The following is a 23206-nucleotide window of genomic DNA, read 5'->3' on the forward strand; positions in this document are numbered from 1 at the left end:
AGTTCTCCCCCCCCCATCTGAGATAACAAGTGCTGTTACACTGTACACAAATGTACTTCAACAACCTCAAAACAATGCAGCGATGTAGTCTGATGAAGCAAAACAGTGCAACACTGACATCTGCTGGACTTTTTGAGGTGCTACAGCTAATAATGTGTGTTATAAGCCTGAACCACTCACTCTTACTCTCTCTTTGCTGTTTCATGTGCAGGATGTTTTAGTAATGAGGCTCTGGATGCTGGTTTAATGAGCTGAAAGCATCACAGATCTATATGAACAGAGTGACAGTTGCTAAAGCCATCTTGTTTGCTTCTTCTACTGTTAATAGAAATCACAGCATGGTACCACGGAGCTTCATCTACTGAGAGCATAATCTTTCATCTTTCAGTCCAGAAATAAACATCACAGTCATCTGACAAAATCCAATTAGAGACACTCAGAGAAGAACTTCATGATTTTAGTCAATACAAATCAGTTTGTCTTAGTGAGAGAGCTGAATTACACAGCCGCTTATATATATATCATGCACACCACACACACACATACACGCGCGCGCATATATTATAGAGATATTCTTTAAATTGTTCTACTGAATGTACATTTAATTCATCAAGTCTTCTATAAATAAATCTATAATTTTTTAAATCTTTGTCTTTGGACAAGTTTTTATTTATTTTATTAGTTATTTAACTTCAGTTAAAGATATTTTTGTATTTTCTTCCATTTTCCTTTTAATTTTAAAGTTACAATTGCATTCTTATTCTGTGTTTGTCATTTTTTATATCAATTATTGTTTTTTTATTATATATAGTTATAACTTGTTTTAGTTATTTAACTTCAGTTAAAGCTTTATTTTTTATGGTTTCAGTTTTAATTAACTACAATAACGATGTTGAGAATAATTACATTTGCACTCAAAAGCAAAATATTCTGGACAGCAAAACATCAATGGTATTGCTATTGCTTTGATGACATTTTAAGATATTTTTGACCTGAACTACACACATCTAACCAGAATGCCCCTTCTTTTATGCCCCAGCATGTGTATGGGCCACATCAGGGCCACATTTGATCTGAACAGCCTGTGTCATTCAAAATACATGACTGGTGAGAGCAGTCAGCCACCTCCAAAGTTAGAGTTCCAGCTCAGATTTCCCTGCGATATCCTCCTGTCAGCAGAAGGTGGCAGTCCTGCACCGTCACTGAGCTTCACTCACGGAAGGTCATTCAGAGATGATGATGATGATGATGATGATGATGTGAGAAGGCTACACTACCACATCATGAAGTTAATGACTCATTGATGTGTGTTCAGATTTAAAAGTCACTCTAACATTACAAGAAAAAGAACTGCTGTGAATGTACAGAGAGTGTCAATGTGTGAACAATGTAAAACACGGTCAGCTGGTTTTGTAAAGTTTAAAGCACAGGTGACCAGAGAATAGGGATTTTTTTGACACTTTAAAATGTCAGAATGCCACTGCATTAGATATAAAATATGAAAACAAATGGCATGTTTTTATATTATATATACATTCAGATTTTAAAGTGTCATTTAAGCGTCCAAATACTTTTTGGGGCCACTGGATTATATACATTCAGATTTTAAAGTGTCATTTAAGCGTCCAAATACTTTTTGGGGCCACTGGATTTTTTGAAACACTGATTCATAATATAATATAAAAAATTTATTCAATTTTTAAAATAAATGTTAATAAATATATCAATCTCATTCTAATAAACATGTCCACAGAGATTTAATAAATATATTTATTCAATTTTTTATATTGTAATATTTATTTTGAATAAAGCTATCATTTTGTGAAATAATTTAAAAGTGTAAAAATAGTATTTAATTGTGCATATTTAGATTACGCAAAATGCATACTCCAATCATAAATTTAGTGCTAGCTATAAAATTACGGAAATGATTGAAGTATTACAATAACGTTTAAAATTGTTCATTCTTCCACAAAATTTATGATTTTGAACATTTGTTAAAAAAATTAACAATGCATTGGACACAAATATCAATCAATTTTAATATTTTCATATTTTAAGTGTAAATTAAGTGTCCAAATACTTTTTGGGGCCACTAGACACAGATGAATCTTCTCTGAAATGACCATGAATATACAGCAAATAAATAACTAATGGTCTTTGCTCTCAACTAACTTGCTTAACTTGATATCTTTTCTATATCAGGCATATTATACTATCATACTGTATTTGTAGACGTGTAGTTTGACACTCACACATGGGTTTGAGCTGCCCGATGAGTTCTTCCTTGGTCCATTTGGCCCACTCTTTCTTATCCGTGTTGATGGAGCACAGGATGGGCCCGCACGGTTTCCCACAATCCTCTATGGCGGGCACGTTCAGGTAGTGGACCAGCACAATGTCAGGGTTCTGAAGAAAGAAAAAGAACAAGAGAGAAGCTGATGAGATGAAAGACCGCACATAACGAGGGCAGAAGGACGTGAAGACAAAAGTGAGTTTAAATTGACACAGAAGAACAGCAACAAGAAGAGTCCCTGCTCAAAAGAAAGACCAATATTTTGGTCACCAGCAAGTGGAGTTTTGAGTGCTTCGAAATGAAATGAAGTGAATCATTTCAATTGATTCAATTGAATTGAAGTTTCATAAGAGGAAGCGTGGGATGAAAGATAATAAAAATCAAGGTAAGTAATATCATTTGAAACCAAAATATTTTTTATTCTAATGTCAGAAAAAATAATCATGCTTTATAAAGCATGCATTTAATTTTTAAAATTATATATATATATATATATATATATATATTATATATATATATATATATATATATATATATATATATATATATATATCAAATTATGTATCTTTCAAAAAACCTTCAGTTGTAAATATTTAGAATCAAAATGCACAATCTAAACTGATCACACATAAAACGCTCAGAATTTATGGCATGAATGCAATTATTTTAAAAATGTGTGAAATGTTATTTTTTCCACAGAATTAATCATAATTTGAGATATGATGGAAATTACATTCATTAGTTCTGAGAAAAAAAGAAAAGAAAAGAAAAGAAAAACAAGCCAAACTCACAACACATTCATAAAAATGTTATATTTTGGTATATTGGTAGCATATGTATTTGTATGATCTGCACTGTGGTTTAGGCTCATGCCTAATTTTCTTCTAAAAACCATATATTTCTGTACAAATCACATACACACACAAATTCATTGCCACATTACATTTTTGTAACTATTGAGATCAGGCTCGAATTCTTCGGTGATGCATTCCATATACAGTAAGTGTATGCTGATATATCTTGGTAGCAGACACATTAAATTGGTGGTGTATTATGAAAGCATGTTTTACGGGAGTCCACGGGGTTAAAAGTGCATGTAGTTAAAGAAACATATACAGCATCCATAGAGAAAGTGAATTTAACCCATGCAATTACAAGTCCATTTATACACACACACACACCCCAGAGAATCTCAGCCACAGTGGAGGAGCAAAGGCGTTTAACGTCAGGTCTGCGAGATGTTTTGCGTTCGGTGGCATGGAGGTGGGAGTCGTTAATTGGCAAGCATGCAAGAAAACACAACAGTCTCCCATTCTTCGCCCGAACTCCCCGGAGCAGATGCCCCCAATTAACTTCGAAGTATTTACCAACATCAAAACATCGCAATTCATGCCGGCTCAGAATTAAGGCCATAAATTATCCTAATTGACAGGATAAGAGTAATAGGTGTTGTTTAAAGCTCAGCTGCTATAAGCATGAGTCGTGGGTGTGAAGGGGATGCGTGGAGCTTAGGGGGCAGAAATCCAGCAGCTTCGAATGACTAATCAAACTGAAGCGCACAGATACACTCAAAGGATGATACATGCAGCTATAGACTTAAACCAACAAGAAAAACAGCCAGGAGTGTTGTACATTTTCTGCTCCTCTAGCCAAGAAAGTGGGAGAAATGTAGTTCATATACTGCAAAAAAAATTATATATATATATATTACTCATTACTTTACATTGTGGAATCAAGATAAATCTAATGACTTAAAATAAGTTTTGTTGTCTAAAAAATGTATCAAAATTGAGTATATGTTTAAAACAAGAATACCTGCCAATATAAAAGTTCATTTTCTGACTCCATTGGCAGATCACTTAATTTTGCATTTCTTAGAAAACAAGACTAAAAGAAATAGTTCACCCAAAAATTAAATGGTTGCCGGTAGCCATTCCCTTCTATTTTTTTTTTCATTATATGGAAGTTAATGGCTACCAGCAACTGTTTGGTTACCAACATTCATTAAAATATCTTCTTTTGTGTTCTACAGAAGAAATTCATACAGGTTTGGAACAACATGAGGGTCAGTAAATGACAAAATGTTATTTTTGGGTCGAACTATCCCTTTAATATCTTTTGTCACTTTGCATGTTCAGTAAACGTATCTTGATTTAAAAATTTTTAGATATTTTTTTGTTCCAGAAAACAAGACAAAATACATGAATCAACCAATTTAATTTAATTTAATTTAATTTAATTTAATTTAATTTAATTTAATTTAATTTAATTTAATTTAATTTAATTTAATTTAATTTAATTTAATTTAATTTAATTTAATTTAATTTAATTTAGGGTTAGTGCTTTACCAGTCATATTTTTTCTCCAAAACATTATCTAGTTTATAATTGTGGTTGACTAAAATCATTTTAATAATCCCAAGAGTTCCTAATCCTATTTTAATTTGCTACAGTCAAACTAAAAACTATTCAGACACCAGATATAATTTTTGATATTTTTTTTATACTAGTGGGTGCAGGACACTATAGTTAATTTATTCAATTGAGGATAACAAAATAAAGTGAACTGTGACATATTATACCCAAAAATTCTTCATACAGTAAAACTGATAAAAATTTGGGACCAAAAATTAACCATGTTTTGCTAAAGTATTTTTCTTTAATTGCTAATGCGACCTTTTTACACCACAGACTGAACAAAATCAAGCTTTGCTTGGTAACTGGTTGAACTAAACTGGTATTATTTAATTATGTACTTAAATTTAACAGCTGACAGCTATTTAACCTAATTCATAACATACCTTTCTATCAAAGTTATCTGATATTATCGTGATGAAATTGTTCTAACACAGTTCTTGTAATATTTTATAACTACAGTGAATAAATTGTGATAATGTGAGAAATGTTAAAGGTGTCTGAAAATGTTTTGGTTTGACTGTATATGTATTGTTGGATTTAAATGACTGAATTTTGTTGCTGCCGACTAGATGGAGCCATACAGAATTTAGTTGTCATTTTGTTCATCTACATCTGAAAGCACAGCTGTATGGAGGGAAAGGAGGTGTGGGAGCTCAGACAGAGAGAAATGTTGCGGCAGCAGGAGCTTGAGCCATTTTTGAAGCTTTGTCAATGTTGAACTGTCAATAAACTTCCCCTGCTGCCACTTACTTACCTTCTCTATCAATCTACCTCCACACTCTCCCTCCCAAAACTCGTCACACATTCTGAGCTAATCGATGAGATACAGGGCAAATCTCGACTTTAAAATGCGTTCCCTTTGTCTTTGCATCACCTTTGGCTTTTAAATAGAGCCAATGATTCAGCGCTCTTGCCCGAAAGAGTTAGTAAGTCTCTCTCAGGCTCCGTGAAAGATGGAATCAACTTCTCCTTTCTCAGCGTCTGTCCGGCGGCCCATTAGCATTTTAATATTGCAGCGTTAGCGACCAGATGGGAGACGGGAAAAAGCTAACACATTCAGGGATGCATATTTCAAGGTGTTTGCACAATACCTTTGGTAGATTTAAGGGGGGAAATGCTGGCTGATTTCATCATAGTCTCAAACATGAGAGAAATTGGATTGCATTATTTGTTTGCCTTTTGAAGCCGAGATTTTACTGTTTTGTGCTAAAACTTCAATGCCAGCCTATTCAGCACCCTTCACCGTTTTTATGAGTGTGAATGTTCTGGAAAGGGGATTCAGTTGCTCAGAGGTGTCAGATGTGATACGTGCAACAGACGGGCCTTATATAGTTTGTTCTCCGACCACCTGATGCATCTGCAAAAATGACTTTGATTTGATTGTGTGGCTTTGTGAGTCGGATCTGTACTGAATGCTAGAACTGAAATCTATTAGATTTGATAAAATCACATTTCTGCACTGCTTGTGGAAACTGCACATGGTGAAATGGCTTCATTAAATTGGCTAAAATATTTACTAAACAATCACTAAATGAATTTATGACCATTAAGTTTAGACTGCAAACGTCATTTTTTTCTTACATTTTTAATCAGTATTAAACGTGCAAACAATTTTTTTCTAATCAGTATTTTGTCTAGTTTTTCTAAAAAAAAAAAATATGTGAACATCCTTAAAGATGTATTTACCTGAGAAGCAAAATGAGAGTTTTTTTTTCTTACAAAATGTATAATCTTTATGCAAGATGACAAGAAAGGAAGAAAAACAAGTTAAAAATCAATCATTACATTTTTTTTCGTCTACAAATTTTCCAAAAGTTTCATCTCTTCTATTCCCATAAAAAAGTCCTATAAAAAGCAAACTTAGTTGGTAGAAATACACTGCCATTCAAAAGTTTGGGATCAGTAAGATTTTGAATGTTTTTTAAATAAGTTTCTTATCCTTATCAAGGCTGTCTCTATTTGATAAATACAGAAATACAGAAAAAAAAAAATTCTGAAAAATATTATTGCAATTTAAAATAAGTTTTCTATTTTATTAAACTTTAAAATAAAATTAATTTCTGTGATGCAAAGCTGAATTTTCAGCATCATTACTCCAGTCTTCAGTGTCACATGATCTTTCAGAAATCATTCTAACATGACTCATAATCAATGTTGGAAACAATTGTGTTGCTTTTCTGTACATTTATTTGGAACCTGTGATACTTTTTTCAGGATTCTTTGATGAATAAAAAGTTAAAAAGAACAGTGTTTATTCAAAATAGAAATTTTGTGTTAAAATATATACTATAATAAAGCTTGGCATCAGATTTTTTTTATTTTTTTTTGAATGCCTTTATTCAGCAAGGGTGTGTTAAATGGATAAAAAGTGATAGTTAAGACTTATATTTATAGAAAAGATTTCTATTTTGAATTAAAGCTGTTCTTTTTAACTTTTTAATCATCAAAGAATCAAAGAAAAAGCTACCACAGGTTCCAAAAAAATATTAAGCAGCACAACAGTTTCAACACTGATAATAAATCAGCATATTAGAATGATTTCTGAAGGATCATGTGACACTGAAGACTGGAGCAATGATGCTGAAAATTCAGTGTTGCTTTGCAGAAATAAATAATATTTTAAAGTATATTAAAACAGGAAACCAAAATTTAAGAGTCGTTCTCTCAATTTCACTCTAGTTTGTTTCCCAGTAGTGCAATACTTTCTGTTGCTTATGGCAGTTTTAACACGACTGTAACCTGGCAACAAGCCTTGACAAGACACACACACACACACCCACACACCCACCCACACACGCATGCACACACACGCACACACGCACACACACACGTGTTTGCATGTGTGGCCAGTGTAGCTGAACCATAAACTGCTTCCTATCTCATCAAAGATAATGAAGGTAATAAATTAAGTGCATAAATACTCTCTCTCTTCCACACAGGTGGATCTTGCATTACAGGCACGTGTGTCAGTGACTGGAGTCGCCTCACACCTGCTGTACTTCAGCTGTGTGTCTCATCCAAAACACATTCGCAAACAAATGCAACAGGAATAAGAAACGGTAGTAAATTTGAGATCTGTGTTCCAGTGTTTATGTACTGGAAATCTTCCTGTCTCATACTTTATGGTGCTTTTTTAGAGCTTGACAGTTGCATTTCTGTTCCACTTTCACTATATAGAAAAAATGATGACAGAATATTAATTCTTGCATGAACTATTCCTGTTCCGCTTGCTTTAAAAGTGAATCAGACACACAGAGCAGGGCCAGAAAGTGTGTTTGACATTCTGCAGGCATGTCGCTGTGTTCATGCGTGACATCTATCGATCATATAGTCTGTGTGTGTGTGTGTGTGTGTGTTGCACTCTGGGCTGTGTTTAATAGCTGCCCTGGTCGCAGTGAACGTGATGATGAATGTTCCAGTGTGTCCATCATTAAGCTGCTGTCTGCCCAGGGCACATACACACACGCTCACACTATATTCACTTCAAGGGCAATTTCCCCTCACTTGCAAAGGCTTTATGTGTGGACACAGAAGTGTGTGTTGTAACCCATTAGGTTTTTCTGCATTTAAACTGCGAGTATGGCTCTTCTTCACTGACCTGCCCAGAGGCTCCTGACATTGAGATCTGCACTCGACTCACTTCATCTACATCTTTAGGCTGTCTAAAGGGTTTGAGCCTGTTGATGCTACAGATTATGACATTAAAATACATTACAACATCAAAGACATTTCAAGAGAAAATTAGAGCCTGAAGTGCTGTATTAACCCTTTGTTTCAATGAATGATCAAATCACAGAAAATCATGGAAAAAGTCTTATTTTTTGTTCTACTTCAATACAAGAATACAATAATTCATTTTTACCAATAAATTAATTAATAATAATATTTATTCTAGTTGTCCAGTGGCAAATATTTAACCCTATTATTATTATAATTTTTTTTTAATATGAATTTTCAATTTAAATATGTATTATTTACCAGGGGTAGGTATTTATTATATTATATTATTTTATTTTATTTTATTATATCATATATTAATTATTTAAAAAGGCAATGACATACAAAGAGGACAGCCAAACATTACAGGTGAAGGTCAAAGGTGTATAATATTATGTATTAATTTCCTAACTGCTAAAATGGCTTTTTAAAGTGACTTTAGAGGACACCAGCATCAGAGGGTTAATAATTTTTGTGTCACTTTTATTTATATGCACAGACCCACATGAATACAAATCAACACACATGCACCGTTACTGACAGGCATCTGCCACGGGGAATAGAGACGTCTCTTAAGCAAATGGAGATGTGCAAGAGAGCTGGGAACATCTACTGCGGCATAATAGCAAAAGTTACATATAAACATATAAATATAAGTTTGCACACAGCTTATCATGATACGACCTTTGTCTGACCTTCAGTTTTACTCTACTGGGGAAAATGTTCTTATTCGGCTCATTTCTTACAATTTGTGTTTGTGTTTTACTAGATTAAAAGAGTGTAAATTAAGGAGAAAAAACAAAGGAACGAGGAGAAATTGTTCTGCATCTTCCTGCACACAGACACCGGGGGAATGCTCGAGAAACAAAATGCTTGCCGGCCTAAAAGAAAGGCTTGGTTGCGTGACAGCCCTTTAATTGCTTCATTAGCGTAATTAATTTGCTCTCTTTTCAATTAGCAGCTGGGCCTTTGTGATGTTTTTTTCAGCTGTTATTTTCTCTTCTCTCCTGCTCTTCTGTTTTATTTCATTTGCTCTCTTTCTCTCTCTGGTCTCGTGGGAAAGTTGCACCATTCCAGAGAAGCTTCTAGAGCATGTTCAGTCCTGCTTCAGTAATGTACCAGTCAACATCCGACTCCCTCACTCATTCTTACTTTCAACAAATGATTCATATACAACTATACAGATATTTCATATTTATTTATTTATATGACTATTTAAATAAAAGTACCAGAAGTTCAAAAAGAAATATTGGCTGAAGGTAGAAAACATGTGAAGAAAAGGTACAAGGTACAGAAGCTAAAAGGTAAATAGTTGTATCTTTTTTTTAAATATAACATATACTGTATGTTCTTTAAAAATCCATAGTGTGTACATATTAGTATGTTTTTAAAGGGTAATGCCGCAGTTTCTCCTGAGAATGTGTGTAGTGTTCTGTGTGACTACAGAGCTTTTCATGGAATCTGGATATATCGGTTGCATACTATTGAAGAACTTTTGACGTTTTCTTTAGCTTGCATTGCAGGCACATGCTTTATCTGGCGTCTTTCTGTTTCTATAGCTGGGTTGTTGAGGGTGTTTGTGGGTCAGAGGCTGACAGCTGAACACTGTTTCTTCAGCAGCCTGTAATCAGCTCCAGACCTGCGCGGCTTCAGCGCTACCTTAAGGCCTTTCAGGAAGGATGTATTATTTAATGGGCCGTGAGCTCTTGCTCCCTGACTTGTGCTGTTCTTTCTCTGTCAGTTTGTCTCTCAAACACACACACACACACACACATACAAACGTTCCCTCATGTTTTCAGAAACTACCTCTCCGGCGCTACATCCAGTCGAACCCTGCCGGGCTTTGAAACGCTGAACCCACCTTGAGGTTTTTGTTCGAACAACAGCATAATGGCTGTTCTTGTCTAAGAGGTCAAGGGGAAAACAGCACTAATGGCTCACTGGCTCCACAACACGCCACATTTGTCTCAGGACCTCTTCTGAGTGAGGGTCACAAGCATCTCCCGAGGATCTGTAGATCTGAAGAAATGCGTGTGTGTGTGCTTTTCACCTCTCTCCGGTTGGTGGGCACAGGAAGTCTCAGTTCTCCTCAAGGACTTGACAAAAAGGCCTTGACGTGTCACGTAGCGTTCAGACGGAGGGCTTAGGCTGGTAAAGTCACGGCTTTCACTTTTCAAGTTAGTCTTTTTGCGAAAGAACGGCACTGAACTTCAAAAGGAAATGAATAATGCCTAAAGTTTCCGAGGGCTTAAGTGTCATTGCCCACTGTGAACGTTTGTTATGAAATACTTATTTTAAAGCACGTTTGACTATTGAAATTCTCCTGGCTTCATATGAAATGCGCGGTTTTCTTTCTTGCAATTCCAATTGAAAGTGCAGGACAAATTCAAGTGCTTGTCCTCTTTATAAACAACCTATTTCCTTTAATTAACTTCTCGTCAGTTGCAGGTGGGACATTCTCATTCTAGAGAGCATCTGCGAAAAATTAGCATATGTACCCTGCAAACAAGTTGAGTCCTCAATATTTTGGCCCATTTTCCCAGAAGGGAAAGACAGTCGGTTTATATGCATACATCTACTAAAAGTTTTTGTCAACTTTAGGAGTACACTGGCAGATGTGCTCAACACAAAAGTTATGGACTAAAAACTCCAGCGTGGTTTAACAGGATCGTAAAGCTCTGCAGGATTCAGGTACTGTTCAAAAGTTCAGGGTTAGTAAGATTTTTTTTTTTTTATTTGAATGAAATGTCAAATGCTTACCAAAGCTGCATTACAGTAAAAACTGTGAAATATTATTGCAATTTAAAATAACTGTTTTCTATCTGAATGTATCTTAAAATGTAATTTATTCCTGTGATTCAAAGCTGATTTTTTTCAGCATCATTACTCCAGTCTTCAGTGTCACATGATCCTTCAGAAATCAGTCTAATATGCTGACTTGATGCTCAAGAAAAATTTATTATTATTATTTAGTTTTGATAATGTATGGAAGTCAATTTCCACATCAGTGTAAAAAAATATATAAAAATGTAAAACTACAAATCATTTTAAGTTACATTGTGACTACAAACTCTACACTGAGATACAAAATGACAATAAAGTTGCAACAGTTGCAATTATGTGAAATAAAATAGCAACTGTGAGATATAAATTCACAATTATAAGAAATAAATTCAATAAAAGCTGTGCAGTTGTAAGAAATAATGTTGCAGCTGTGAGATATGAAGTCAAAATTACAAGAAAATTACCTTTTTTTTGTTCTGAAGTGGAAACAGGTTTCCGTAATAATGTGATATATATCTTGTAAGGGGAACATTAAGTAGTGTAAAATAATGAAGGGCGGCATCTTAATTCAGGTTCCTTCTGGATAATTACAGCAGCAAAAAATTCACATGGCACAGAAAAAAATCTTTAGAAATAATGCTCAATAAAACCAGGAAGATTTATTAAGAATGCAAACTAGGTCCTAACTGACGAACTGAAATGGTGCTCTGAATGAAGCTGCATGTGTGGCTGTGGAGCTGAAGGTGAATGTTAACGCTGTACTGAGTGTCCAGCAGAGTCTCGCGTCGCTCCCTAATGCCCGGCGGAAACAGCAAATGGCTTCGCTTTACTCAGCATGAAATGGAAGTGAATGGACGGGTCAACTGCAATACAAGAATGTGGTCACAATTTCAACAGGCTGTCAAAAGACATGAAATAAAAAAAAGGTGGTGCGGAAGAATGAAAAGAGCACAGAGAGGAAGAAAGGGAAAATGGAGAGAAATAAAACCGACTTCATGCATTTTCTCGCAACGTGTGATTTGCATTTTGAGATTTGCAGCCCTTAATGCCTCTTAAAGACTTTAAAAACATTCTCACTCGTAAAGATTCAGATGACAGTAACGGTAAAACAGCAATCATGCCGCCCGCCATACAGGGTTTCAGATGCCTCTAAAGACCGCTGGCAAAATGCATGGCTGAATGAATAAATAAAAGGCTCTTTTGGGGCCGTCTGTAGCCTGAAGGACTGAGAGACGGAGGGTGACTAGTCTACACTCCTGAAGTCTGGTCCACACTGCAGCTTATTCTGTCTAAAAACTCTCCATTTACACAGGAAGAGACCATCTGACCAACTTTGACAAGAAAGCATTTTAACCTCAGAATTTTTTTTTAATTATCTACTGTATAGCTACCATTCTTTAACAAATGGAAAAAAAAGTTTTTCATTTTATTACATTATATTAACTTTAATTTTATTTTAAAACTTTATTTATTTTTTCATTCTTTTAACAATAGAAAATATATTTTATCTTTCTGATTTTAATTTCATTATCTATTTTTTACATTTCAACAACAGAAAAACAGAAAAGCATATTCTTTTTAATTTTGTGTATTATTTATTTCAACACTAACAATAAAAATGACTTTCTTTATTTTCTGCCTTTTAGTTTAATTTATTTTTCATAAATTTATTTATTGTTTTTAGTTTTAATTTAGTTTCATAATATATCATCTGTATCATGATCTAGCATAGTCTCATTGGCTTTCAAGTTTTTAAAACTTTAAGTGACTATTGTGAACAAAAGTACAAAGACTGACCTTGACAGGTGTGATTGACAGTGCAAAACGGGGTGTGTGTGTGTGTGTGTGTGTGTGTTTGCGTTTGTGAGCTTTCTGAGAGCTCGGGTGGGCTCCAATCACTGCTGTGTAACCTTGTGAGTCCGATCGCTCTGCTGGAGCATAAATCAATGAGCATCTCTGAGCATGAACACACTGGATCACACGCTCCTCAGTTTCCTCTTCACATGTGGAGAGACACTTTTAGTTTATCTGTATTAGTTGACTGCTAACTGCTAATGCAACTGACATCTTTATATTTTATGTCTGGTTTTATAATTCATATCTGGAGTAATGATGCTGAAAATTCAGCTTTGCATCACAGGAATAAATTACATTTGAAAATATATTCAAACAGAAAACAGATACTTTAAATTGTAATAATATTTCATAATATTACAGTGTTTACTCTTTTTTAATCAAATACTTAGCCTTGGTGAGCATAAGAGACATCTTTCAAAAACATCAAATCATAACGGAGGACATTTACATATATTAACATTAATGATACTGCTCTTATGCTATAGTAACAGCGAATTCTTTCTTATTGGTAAAGCTTCAATATTAAATATGATTTTTAGAAGTCTACAGAAGTTTAGACCATCACTTAACAATCTCAGAGCTCACGGTAGATCTGCACAGAGGGGTTTATACATTATCACTAAAAATCAATTTCTCTATGGAGTAAATGAATGGGATTCTGACCTCAGAGCCCCACTGTTGCGCTCTATTTGTATGCAGACACCATCCTGCATTATAACATTAATATGTAGCAAGCGCTGCTTCATAAATCAAACTCTGCTGATGATAATCTGCTTGTGATTGGGCAGGTGTGCTGGTGTAAAGATGAAAGTTTTAATCGTTGTGAGTGTGTATGGGTGGGTTTACTCTCTCTCTCTCTCTGTGTAATGTGGGTGGACTCGCTCTCTCTGCAATCAATCATTCTTACCTGCCCAGCTGAGCTCAAGCCTCTGTAACTGGGAGAAATCCGACAGCTTAGATTTGTTTTATCACCACTGAGTTCTCTCGCTTTTTTCACATGATTTCTTTCTCTTTTCTCCTCTTTTTCTTCTATGGTTTTACATTATGTTTTCATCAACTCCCACTACACCTCCGTTCAGACTAGAGCAAACACACACACGCACACACACACACACACACACACACACAGAGAGTGTGAATTCTGAAATGACTTTTGAAGGGGTTTTACTTTTGTAAAAGACATTTCATAGGTAATTTTCAAGGTGCAATCTGTTCATCTCACGCAGATAAACTGTCTTTCATCCAAAACATTTTTCTGATATTCTTGTGACTATAAATTGCGTAATGCAATATATTTTATTAATATGTCTGATACTGATCCTAACACTTTCTGATTTCTGTTGACTCACTCAAACAGAGAGCTTTATTACTTTGTTAATTAATTAATTTTTTTGAACAAATCTTGTGAATGAATTATTTAAATGACTCATCACTTAATGAATCAGTGTTTTTGAATTCATTTATTGAGGGAATGATTCAACTGACTAATTCATAGACAGTCACATGTTTCCTTACAGAATGAACCAGTGTTTTTGAACTAATTGGTTGAAGGAGTGATTCAAATGACTCAAGGTCAGCCACTTGTTTCATCACTGAATGAATCGTTTTTTTTAAAGACATTTTTGAGGGAATGATCATTGCACTCGTAAAGAATCCACTTGTTTGTTACAGAATGAATCAGTATTTTTGAACAAATCAGCTGAGTGAATAATTCAAATGACTAATACAGTCACCCACTTGTTTAAATACTCAATGAATCAGTGATTTTAAACAAATCGGTTGAATGAATGATTCAAATGACTTACTCATAAAGACAGTCCCTTGTTTCATTACAGAATGAATCAGTATTCTTGAACAAATTGGAGGATTCAAATGACTGATGTCAGCCACTATTTTAGATCCTAAATTAACCTGTTTTTAATTGAATTAATGATTCAGATGCATCACTCATAAAGTAACTTGTTTCATTTCCAAATGAATCTGTAAAAAAGCATGTCTTAAACTTTTTTTTTTGTGCTTGAAATGGCTGCAACTATTGTTGCTAGAGGAGGCACAGCAGAGAACAGAGAGCGCATGGTATAAGGGAGAGGATTTTTTCCACATGTATTAATTTTTTTTGAATGCCAGAAGAGCACATTAATCCATATAACATATAGTTACTATATAACATATAGTTAGCCAAGCCATGTTATTTAAAAATTTGCTTCAGGAAATAAAAGACGACTTCGAACCCTCAACTAGGAGTCATGCAATACCAGGTCTATCAAAACTTCAGTTATTGGCCTCCCGTTCTTTTCAATGTATTGTGGCTTCTTTATTTCTTTATTCTTTATTTGCGACTACGCTAATTTGTGCTGCACTTGGCATATTGCATTAGTCGATATGTAAATGAGATGTTGTGTCTGTGTTCTTTAATTTGCGTGCTGTTAGTAAATCACACGCAGAAATTTCCACGCCCATCGGCACTGTTTTGGAATTGCACTCTTGTGCTAATTTTCCCTGTTTAGTAAAATTTGCCCTATGTCTTTTCACAAAGCCCAGTTCTATCGGACTGTTATATCAGCACTCTTGGAATAACTAAAAGCATGAACCAGTGAATGAACCAGATTTTTTGAACTAAATGGTTGAAGGAGTGATTCAAATGCCTCACTCATAAAGTAACTTGTTTCATTTGCAAATGAATCTGTAATTTTAAACAAATCAGGTGAGTAAGTGTCTAACAAAAAGTGAAAAGTCCTAGTGCAATCGGACTATTATATCAGCACTCGTGGAATAACTAAAAGCAAACTTTCTGCATTCTTAGAATAGACAAATAATACTATTTACTTTATGAATTGTTTCTCCTTAAAAGTCCCAAAGAACAGTTCAGTTGCCAGATTTCTCTCACTTCTGGAGGCAGTTTCGTCCCCAAAGTATAAACCCAAACACTCACACTCGTTTTTCTATCATGGTGGGGATTTTCCATTGATTGTTTTTATACTCAGCTAATAATATTTTCAATCCCTGCACCTAAAGCTAACCCATTGCGTTTTTATATTTCCTTGAAGACGTTATTTAGTATGTTTATTAAGTCGTTTCCTCATGGGCGCCATTTCTGCTCCGCACAGTGTAGATGATTTCAGGTTTTACTATCCATGAGGGGACATTTGGTCTAAACAATAAGGCAAAACTTCACACAAAAACATGTCCACATACTCAAACTCACACACAAATGTCGTACACATGCTACGACCTGCACAACTACTAACTGCACCTTCAACTAGTGAAATAGACCCCCAAACAGAGGTCTAATAGTTGGCTATTTACAATTTAGCTCATGTAAATGAGCGGTGTGCAGCATCAGCGTTCTGATGGCCAGCTGAGATGCTGTGGGTGAGAAATGAAAGCTTGCACATCTCGACTGATGCTGCTTGCCGTGCAAAAACCCTCATGTCCTGCTCGCTTATAGTTTCTGTCAGTCTCGGGACAACACTTGGGTACTTTCACGGATCTCAGAGCGGTTCACATCGATTTTGGCTGTATGTGAACACCTCAAACGAACTTATAAAATGCCAAATAGAAAAAAGGACATCTGATCTGTGCACGTCAACAGCCCAAAACATCATCTAGCGGTATAAATGATCAACTAGTTTGTACGACGACCTCTGGCTGCTAATATATTCAGACAAATGTGTTTATTACCCTCAGTTACCGCCATCGCTGTCGGACAGGATGGTGATGAAAGATGTTTTCAGTTGTGTTTCTTGTTAGTTCTGCATCTGAAGGATCATTTAGTGTTAAATATTAAGGAAAGGAGCTGAACTCTTACCTGTAGCAGCCAGTAACAGCGGCGGTGGAAGGTGGGAATGATGGAGGAGTGGACATAGCAGCCATACAAACACTGAAATAAAACACAGAGCACACTGTCAGTTAAACACTGAGAATAAACACACACACATCAGATCAGCAGTGATAAACCACACAAACATCAGTACAGATGAATCAACTACAAAAGCTACACAACCATCAGCACACTCTTAAAAATAAAGGTTGTTAATTGGCACTGATGGATGTAGAAAGAGCCCTTAACAGCCATGGATAACAGCTTCTATAAAGTGGAAAAAGGTTCTCGAGCTTCTTCACACTAAGAAAAAAAAGTACACTGAAAGGTTCTTTGGAGAACCAAAAATGGTTGTATTGTTGTGATTTGGGAACCTTTGTTGGTAAGAGTATAGAGTTAAAAAGGGACAGTTCACCCAAAAATGTTAGTTTTTTTTATATTTTTAGTTGAAACCATGATCCTTGGTGATTCCAAAAATGCTTTGAGAGTGAAAAACAATATACAGGAAACATAAAAATTGATATCTGTGGCTTTTGTTGATATATTAAGGTCTTATGAAGCGAAAGAATCAGTCTGTGCAAGAAACTGCACATTATTTAAAATATTATTATCTGTAATGCAGAGCCTCAAACCGATTCTTTTACACAAACTGGTTCATTTGGACAGTTTGTTTCCATGAACTGATTCGCCAGTTTGTTTACATAATCATGCAATGACATCATGTATACATGATATTATTAATGCAATAATCGAATAATGATGTGAAACACAAATTTTTTACATGTCTAAAGCATATGAATTAAATACGTATTTTATTACCTCACCTTTTTACATAAACAATGAGAAACTGGTGAACTGGTTCATCTAGTAGAATAAATAGAACCAGTTTAAAAGATTCATTTGCGAACCGGATATCACTCTGGACAGTTTAGCTAAGGCTATGGATTACAGGCAATAATATTCAGTTTCTTGCACAGACAGATAGTTTTGCTTCATTAGACCTCAACATATCTTCTGGAGACAAGGCTATTAATTTTTTATTGTCTGCATGTGCTTCATATGTTTCTCAAAGTGCTGCTGACTTGCATATATAAATCACCAAGTACCATGGTTTTTGTTAGATTATTTTTTTTTTAAGTTCTTTTTAATGAAGAAAAAGTAGTCTTTTTTTTATTTGGTGTGATGGTGGTTAGTTTGTTGGTAGATATTTTTTTGTTTGTTTGGTCTATCCACTGAATAAATAAATTACACAACACAAACCAGTACAGTAACACTATGAACCTGAGTGCATATTGCAGCTCTATTACCACAAATCTGAACAATGAAGAGAATAAAGGCTGTCAATCATAATATTATACGCAAACATTCAAATATACAGGCTATTTTTTGTTCCCTCCTTCTATCATATAAACACAACACATTCATTCCTTGTTCGATTCTCTTTATGACGGGATAAAAATATCTAGAGGGACGTGATCTTTAGACACTCAATGTGTGTGTGTAACTGGTGTCCTTCATATCGGGTCAATAACACCAGGACTGTAAGTCTATTTACAGCACTGGATTACGAGACCTGTCTCAGATATTATTGTACATTCGGCTGGCTGAATTTTACAGGAATGAAGCTCATCTCGGCGTATCATTCCCACACACCCCCCACACACAACCAGTGTGAGGGAAGCTACAATTTACAATCAAGATACTATTTAAAACAAAGTGACATTGAATTAAATGGGGGATGCTGTGTTGGTTAAGGTATAGAAATCAGATATTTAAATTTCATTTGTGCCTATAATTATGTTCTATTATATTCTATAATTAAAAAAAAACACTTCATTACAGGAAAAAGGGATTCAGGAACACACTGAAATACACTGAAAAATTACTTTGAACCTATTTTTACTAAGAAATTGTTAGTAAATTTCACAAAGAATTACAAAGCAAAACAACAAGTAACACATTGAATTAAACTTTGTAGAAGACTGAAATTCTTGTAAAATATACTCCAGTAATCTTTATTTTATTAAAAAAAAAAATCTCTACAGTGCGAGAACAAAATACCTTTCAATTGTTCCAAAGTAAAAAAGATTCTTTTTTAATGCCTGTCACACACACACACACACACACACACACACACACACACACACACATGCTGTGACAAAGAACAAAGCATTTCCAAGCATAAATACAACTAAGAAAATTTTTTAAGTAGTTTGCAATACATAAAATTATAGTGAACTTTAATAGTGTATTTTAAGTATAATCCAACAACACTGTAATATATATTTTTTTTAAGTTGTAAATTAAGATTAGAGCATGTTTTTATAAGAAAAAAATGTTTTCTTTCTAGTTCAAAATGTAATGTTGAATTCACTGTTATTTTCAATTTCTTTGTAATTATTTGTAATGTACAAGCAATTTCTGAGGAAAAATAGTTTCAAATTTAAACCTACTCCATTTTTTTTTCAACAAACTTTAAGAAATACATCACTTCTTATTGTCTGAAGCATACAGTATCAACAAAAGCTAAAGATGCATATTTTTCCAAAAGTTCATAAATAAATACACAATGCTGATGCAATTGTTTCTGAAAATAGAAAGAAAAAAATTATAGCTGTGATTGATTCCAAGTCATTGTTATTTAATCACAAAGTTTATTAGCACAATGTGCTCTCATTAGAAACATTATTGATCATTCTTTTATTCTAACCTGTTTGCATGTGGAAAATAAGAGTTAGTTAGTTACTCCCAAACAATAATTACGATACACGCTGCAAATGAAGTACAGTGAAACGCGTGTCGTCATCCTCCCATCAGCGGCGCGGAGGTGTTTGCTTTCAGTGGGAGTTGTGCGGAGGTGTTTGGTAACAGTGAGATTAGGAGATGACAGCGTCAGAGGGCATTATTTGCTGTCTGGGGCCCAGACAGATGCCAGAGGCCCACACGCTGAGCAATTAAAGCCTAATTACATTCACACGATTAGATCAGCGCCATCGTCGTGTCTGAGACACACTCCTACGCACAGTAACGTGTTCACACACACACACACACACACACACACACACACACACACACACGCACACACGCGGGCCAAGGTGCCTTTCAGCTGGGTATATCGGCGCTGAATTGGATGCTAATATCTAAATATCTCCTACAGGGGAAATGTGACTCTTTTCCTCTTACAATATGATATGTTTTTTAGACAAGATAGTGAACACAGACAAGAGGCCTGCTGCTCATTTTTTGCACGACACAGAGTTATTTTAGTATCATTGAGATACTAATACTATTCGTTTTTATTAATATTCCTATTAATTTGTTAATATTTTGTATTAATTTTATTTTTAGATTTTCTATTATTTTCATTTCAGTAATTCTGTTGTTGCCTATACAGATTTTGTTAATTTTTATTTCAGGTCTAGATTTTTTTTCTTTCTGTTTTCAATTTAATTTTAATACATTTTTTAGCATTTTGTTGTGTTTTGTAGTTTAGTTTTTTAGTTTTTGTTATGTTTTTTAATATCATTGAGATACTAATACTATTAGTTTTTATTCATATTTATTTATTAATTTGTTAATATTTGCATTAATTTTATTTTTTGATTTTCTATTATTTTCATTTCAGTAATTCTGTTGTTGCCTATACAGATTTTGTTAATTTTTATTTCAGGTCTAGATTATTTTTTTTTTTTTCTGTTTTCAATTTAATTTTAATTAATGTTTTAGTATTTTGTTGTGTTTTGTAGTTTAGTTTTTTAGTTTTTGTTATGTTTTTTAGTATCATTGAGATACTTAAACTATTAGTTTTTATTAATATTTATTTATCAATTTGTTAATATCTGCATTAATTTTATTTTTAGATTTTCTATTATTTTCATTTCAGTTAAGTTTTAGTAATTTTGTTGTTACCTATACAGATTTTTATTTCAGTTTTAGATTTTTTTTTTCTGTTTTCAATTATTTTTTTTTAATGTTTTAGTATTTTGTTGTTTTTTAGTTTATACAGTTTGTATCTTTGTTTTCTGTTTTCATTTTATTTTTAGCCAATGTTTTAGAGTGTTTTTATCTATACAGTTTTTATTAATTTTTTTCCGTGTTTGTTTTTATTTTTATATTTTCTGTTTTCGTTTTAAGTTTAAAGTAATTTAAGTTTTAGTTTTAGTTATTTTAGTACATCAAACAACTAAATGAAAATGAGAAACCTTTCCATGGCAACCTAAAATAAAATAAGCTTTATTATTTTATTTTATTTTATTTTATTTTGTTTTATTCTAAACCATTTTTTTTATTATATATTTTTTTATTTAATGACTACAATCCTGGCTCTACAGGGCAGTTTAATTTCTGGAGTCGATTTTTACTGCATAAACTTGTAGTAATTATGAACCTAAAACCTCTAAAAACATTAAAATATCATACACTGACATTTTCAGTGATGCTGTATGTCAAGGACACTGAGGTCACGGTAAAATTAAAACAGACTCTCACATCAAGCTCATTATGGACAACAGGAGTTTTTGAATTTGATGTACTATCTAGACTAAACTACATCACAAATCTCCCTCCCAAGACCATTTATTAATACAAAGTAAAAAAAAAAAAAAAGAAGGAAACTTGATAATGATATTAGAATCACAGGCACATTTCCATATGACCGCCTACATTTACATATTAACGGCTATTTAGTATTCGGCAGCTCGGCGTGGGCGTCGTTAGTTACCCATTACACATGTGAAGAGGTTAGCCAATCAGAAGAGAGGTCATTTACAGTCATAAAGACAGCAGCAAAAACAGCCTGTTTAATTCTTAAGGGTCAGAGAGGGTGGAAAAAATCTGGTGAAAGAAACCTTTGGTGGGGGAAAAAATCGAATGCTACAAAACTGTTGAACACGAGCGCTTTAAATAATGCAAAAATGCTTTTGATATTCATTTTCCTCACGCTGGGTAGAAAACGACATCAAACAGTAAATTCAGGCTGAATCTGTAGCACAACTCAGGAACCATGTTGTGAAATGAAGTCAGAGACACACAGATGAATCTTGCTGGGCAGAACGTGTTTAATGCTCTGACTCAGTTGGAAAACTCATTCTGTCTCTCAGAGGATCAGGTATCATCAGGGATTTGAGCTGCCAGTCTCATTCAGAAAATAAAAAACACAGCTGCTGGATGTGGCAAAGCAGATATCGGTGACTGAGTTAGTCTGACAGGGAACGTTCTAAAAAGTCTCTGTCGTTATTTAAAGAGCAGGTCATATGGGTTTTTGAAAAATATATTTTTTTGCAGTTTATAATGTAGCTATCCTTAAATGAAAACAATCTGCAAAGTTGTTAATCAAAAGCGTGCATGATAAATAAAGATATTGTCTCTCAAAAGAGAGAGTTGGTTTTGAATCGCCTTAGCGAGTCGTCATATTTTCGAATCTTTTGCCTGTTACCGGTATACGTCACTGGGTAACACATTTGCATAATCCCTGCCTGCCCACGAAATACAAACAGAGTCTGACCTGCCCACAAACACTTCCGCTAGTTAGTGTGTTTACATGATGTTAAGAAGACGCTGTGTTCAAGGATACCACAGAAATACAATTAAAACTTTTTGTTGTGTGCATGTCAGTTTACCAAGGACTGCTTCTCTAATCTTGGCTTTTAGCTTCGTTGGCTTCTAATCTTCTTAATTTGGTATAACAAGTGTCTCAGAACCACAACCTGTACAAAAAAAAAATCTTATTATTTATTTAGTTCCTTTACCATTACCATAGTGGTCTGGTCTTAATATTTTCCTCAAAACAACAATGTAATGTTCTAGATATGTTTGGTATAAATAAAAAAAAGTTAGTCAGTGTAGAAAAAAAATCACCAGTGTAACAATGATACAGAGAAAGAGAACAAAGAGGTTTTTATTATTATTATTATTATTATTATTAATAAAGAAAAAAAGTTTATTTTGTGGTGAAAGTGTATGTTTTTATTGTTTTCAAGTGAATGATTTTTTTTTGCTGTGTATGTATGATTTTTTTTAGTTGTTTTAATATAACATACTGTATTTATTTTTGGATTGTTTACAGTTTAAATATATAGACTTAAAATACAAGCCCAGCCTTCTATAGCTGTCAAGAACTGGCCCTGATCACAACAGGCTTGCCCAGCTGACCAATCAGAGCAGAGTAGGCTTGAGGAAGGGAGGGGTTTGCTCCGAACTTGCTGGGAACGTATCATTTCCTAATCATTGGCAAATGACTCTAACATTAAATGTATATTCTGAGAAAATTACAATGTTTTCTGACCTCTGACCTATTTTGTTTTAATTTTAATTTGA

At 34.1% G+C, this 23206-nt stretch overlaps 1 protein-coding gene across 6 annotated transcripts in view; it reads right to left on the reverse strand.

Annotated features, from left to right (window-relative positions):
• The window catches only part of camta1b (calmodulin binding transcription activator 1b), a 272952-nt gene that overhangs the window by 25714 nt on the left and 224032 nt on the right, over positions 1 to 23206 (reverse strand). For all 6 annotated transcript variants that reach the window (XM_042733745.1, XM_042733746.1, XM_042733741.1 and 3 more), the window contains 2 exons: positions 16880 to 16951; positions 2256 to 2409 (listed from right to left, as the gene is read on the reverse strand). In XM_042733745.1, the coding sequence (XP_042589679.1) occupies positions 2256 to 2409; positions 16880 to 16951 (226 nt within the window). The remainder of the gene's footprint in view (positions 1 to 2255; positions 2410 to 16879; positions 16952 to 23206) is intronic.

The sequence above is a fragment of the Cyprinus carpio genome, chromosome B11 (assembly GCF_018340385.1).
Source record: "Cyprinus carpio isolate SPL01 chromosome B11, ASM1834038v1, whole genome shotgun sequence".
Classification (NCBI taxonomy): domain Eukaryota; kingdom Metazoa; phylum Chordata; class Actinopteri; order Cypriniformes; family Cyprinidae; genus Cyprinus; species Cyprinus carpio.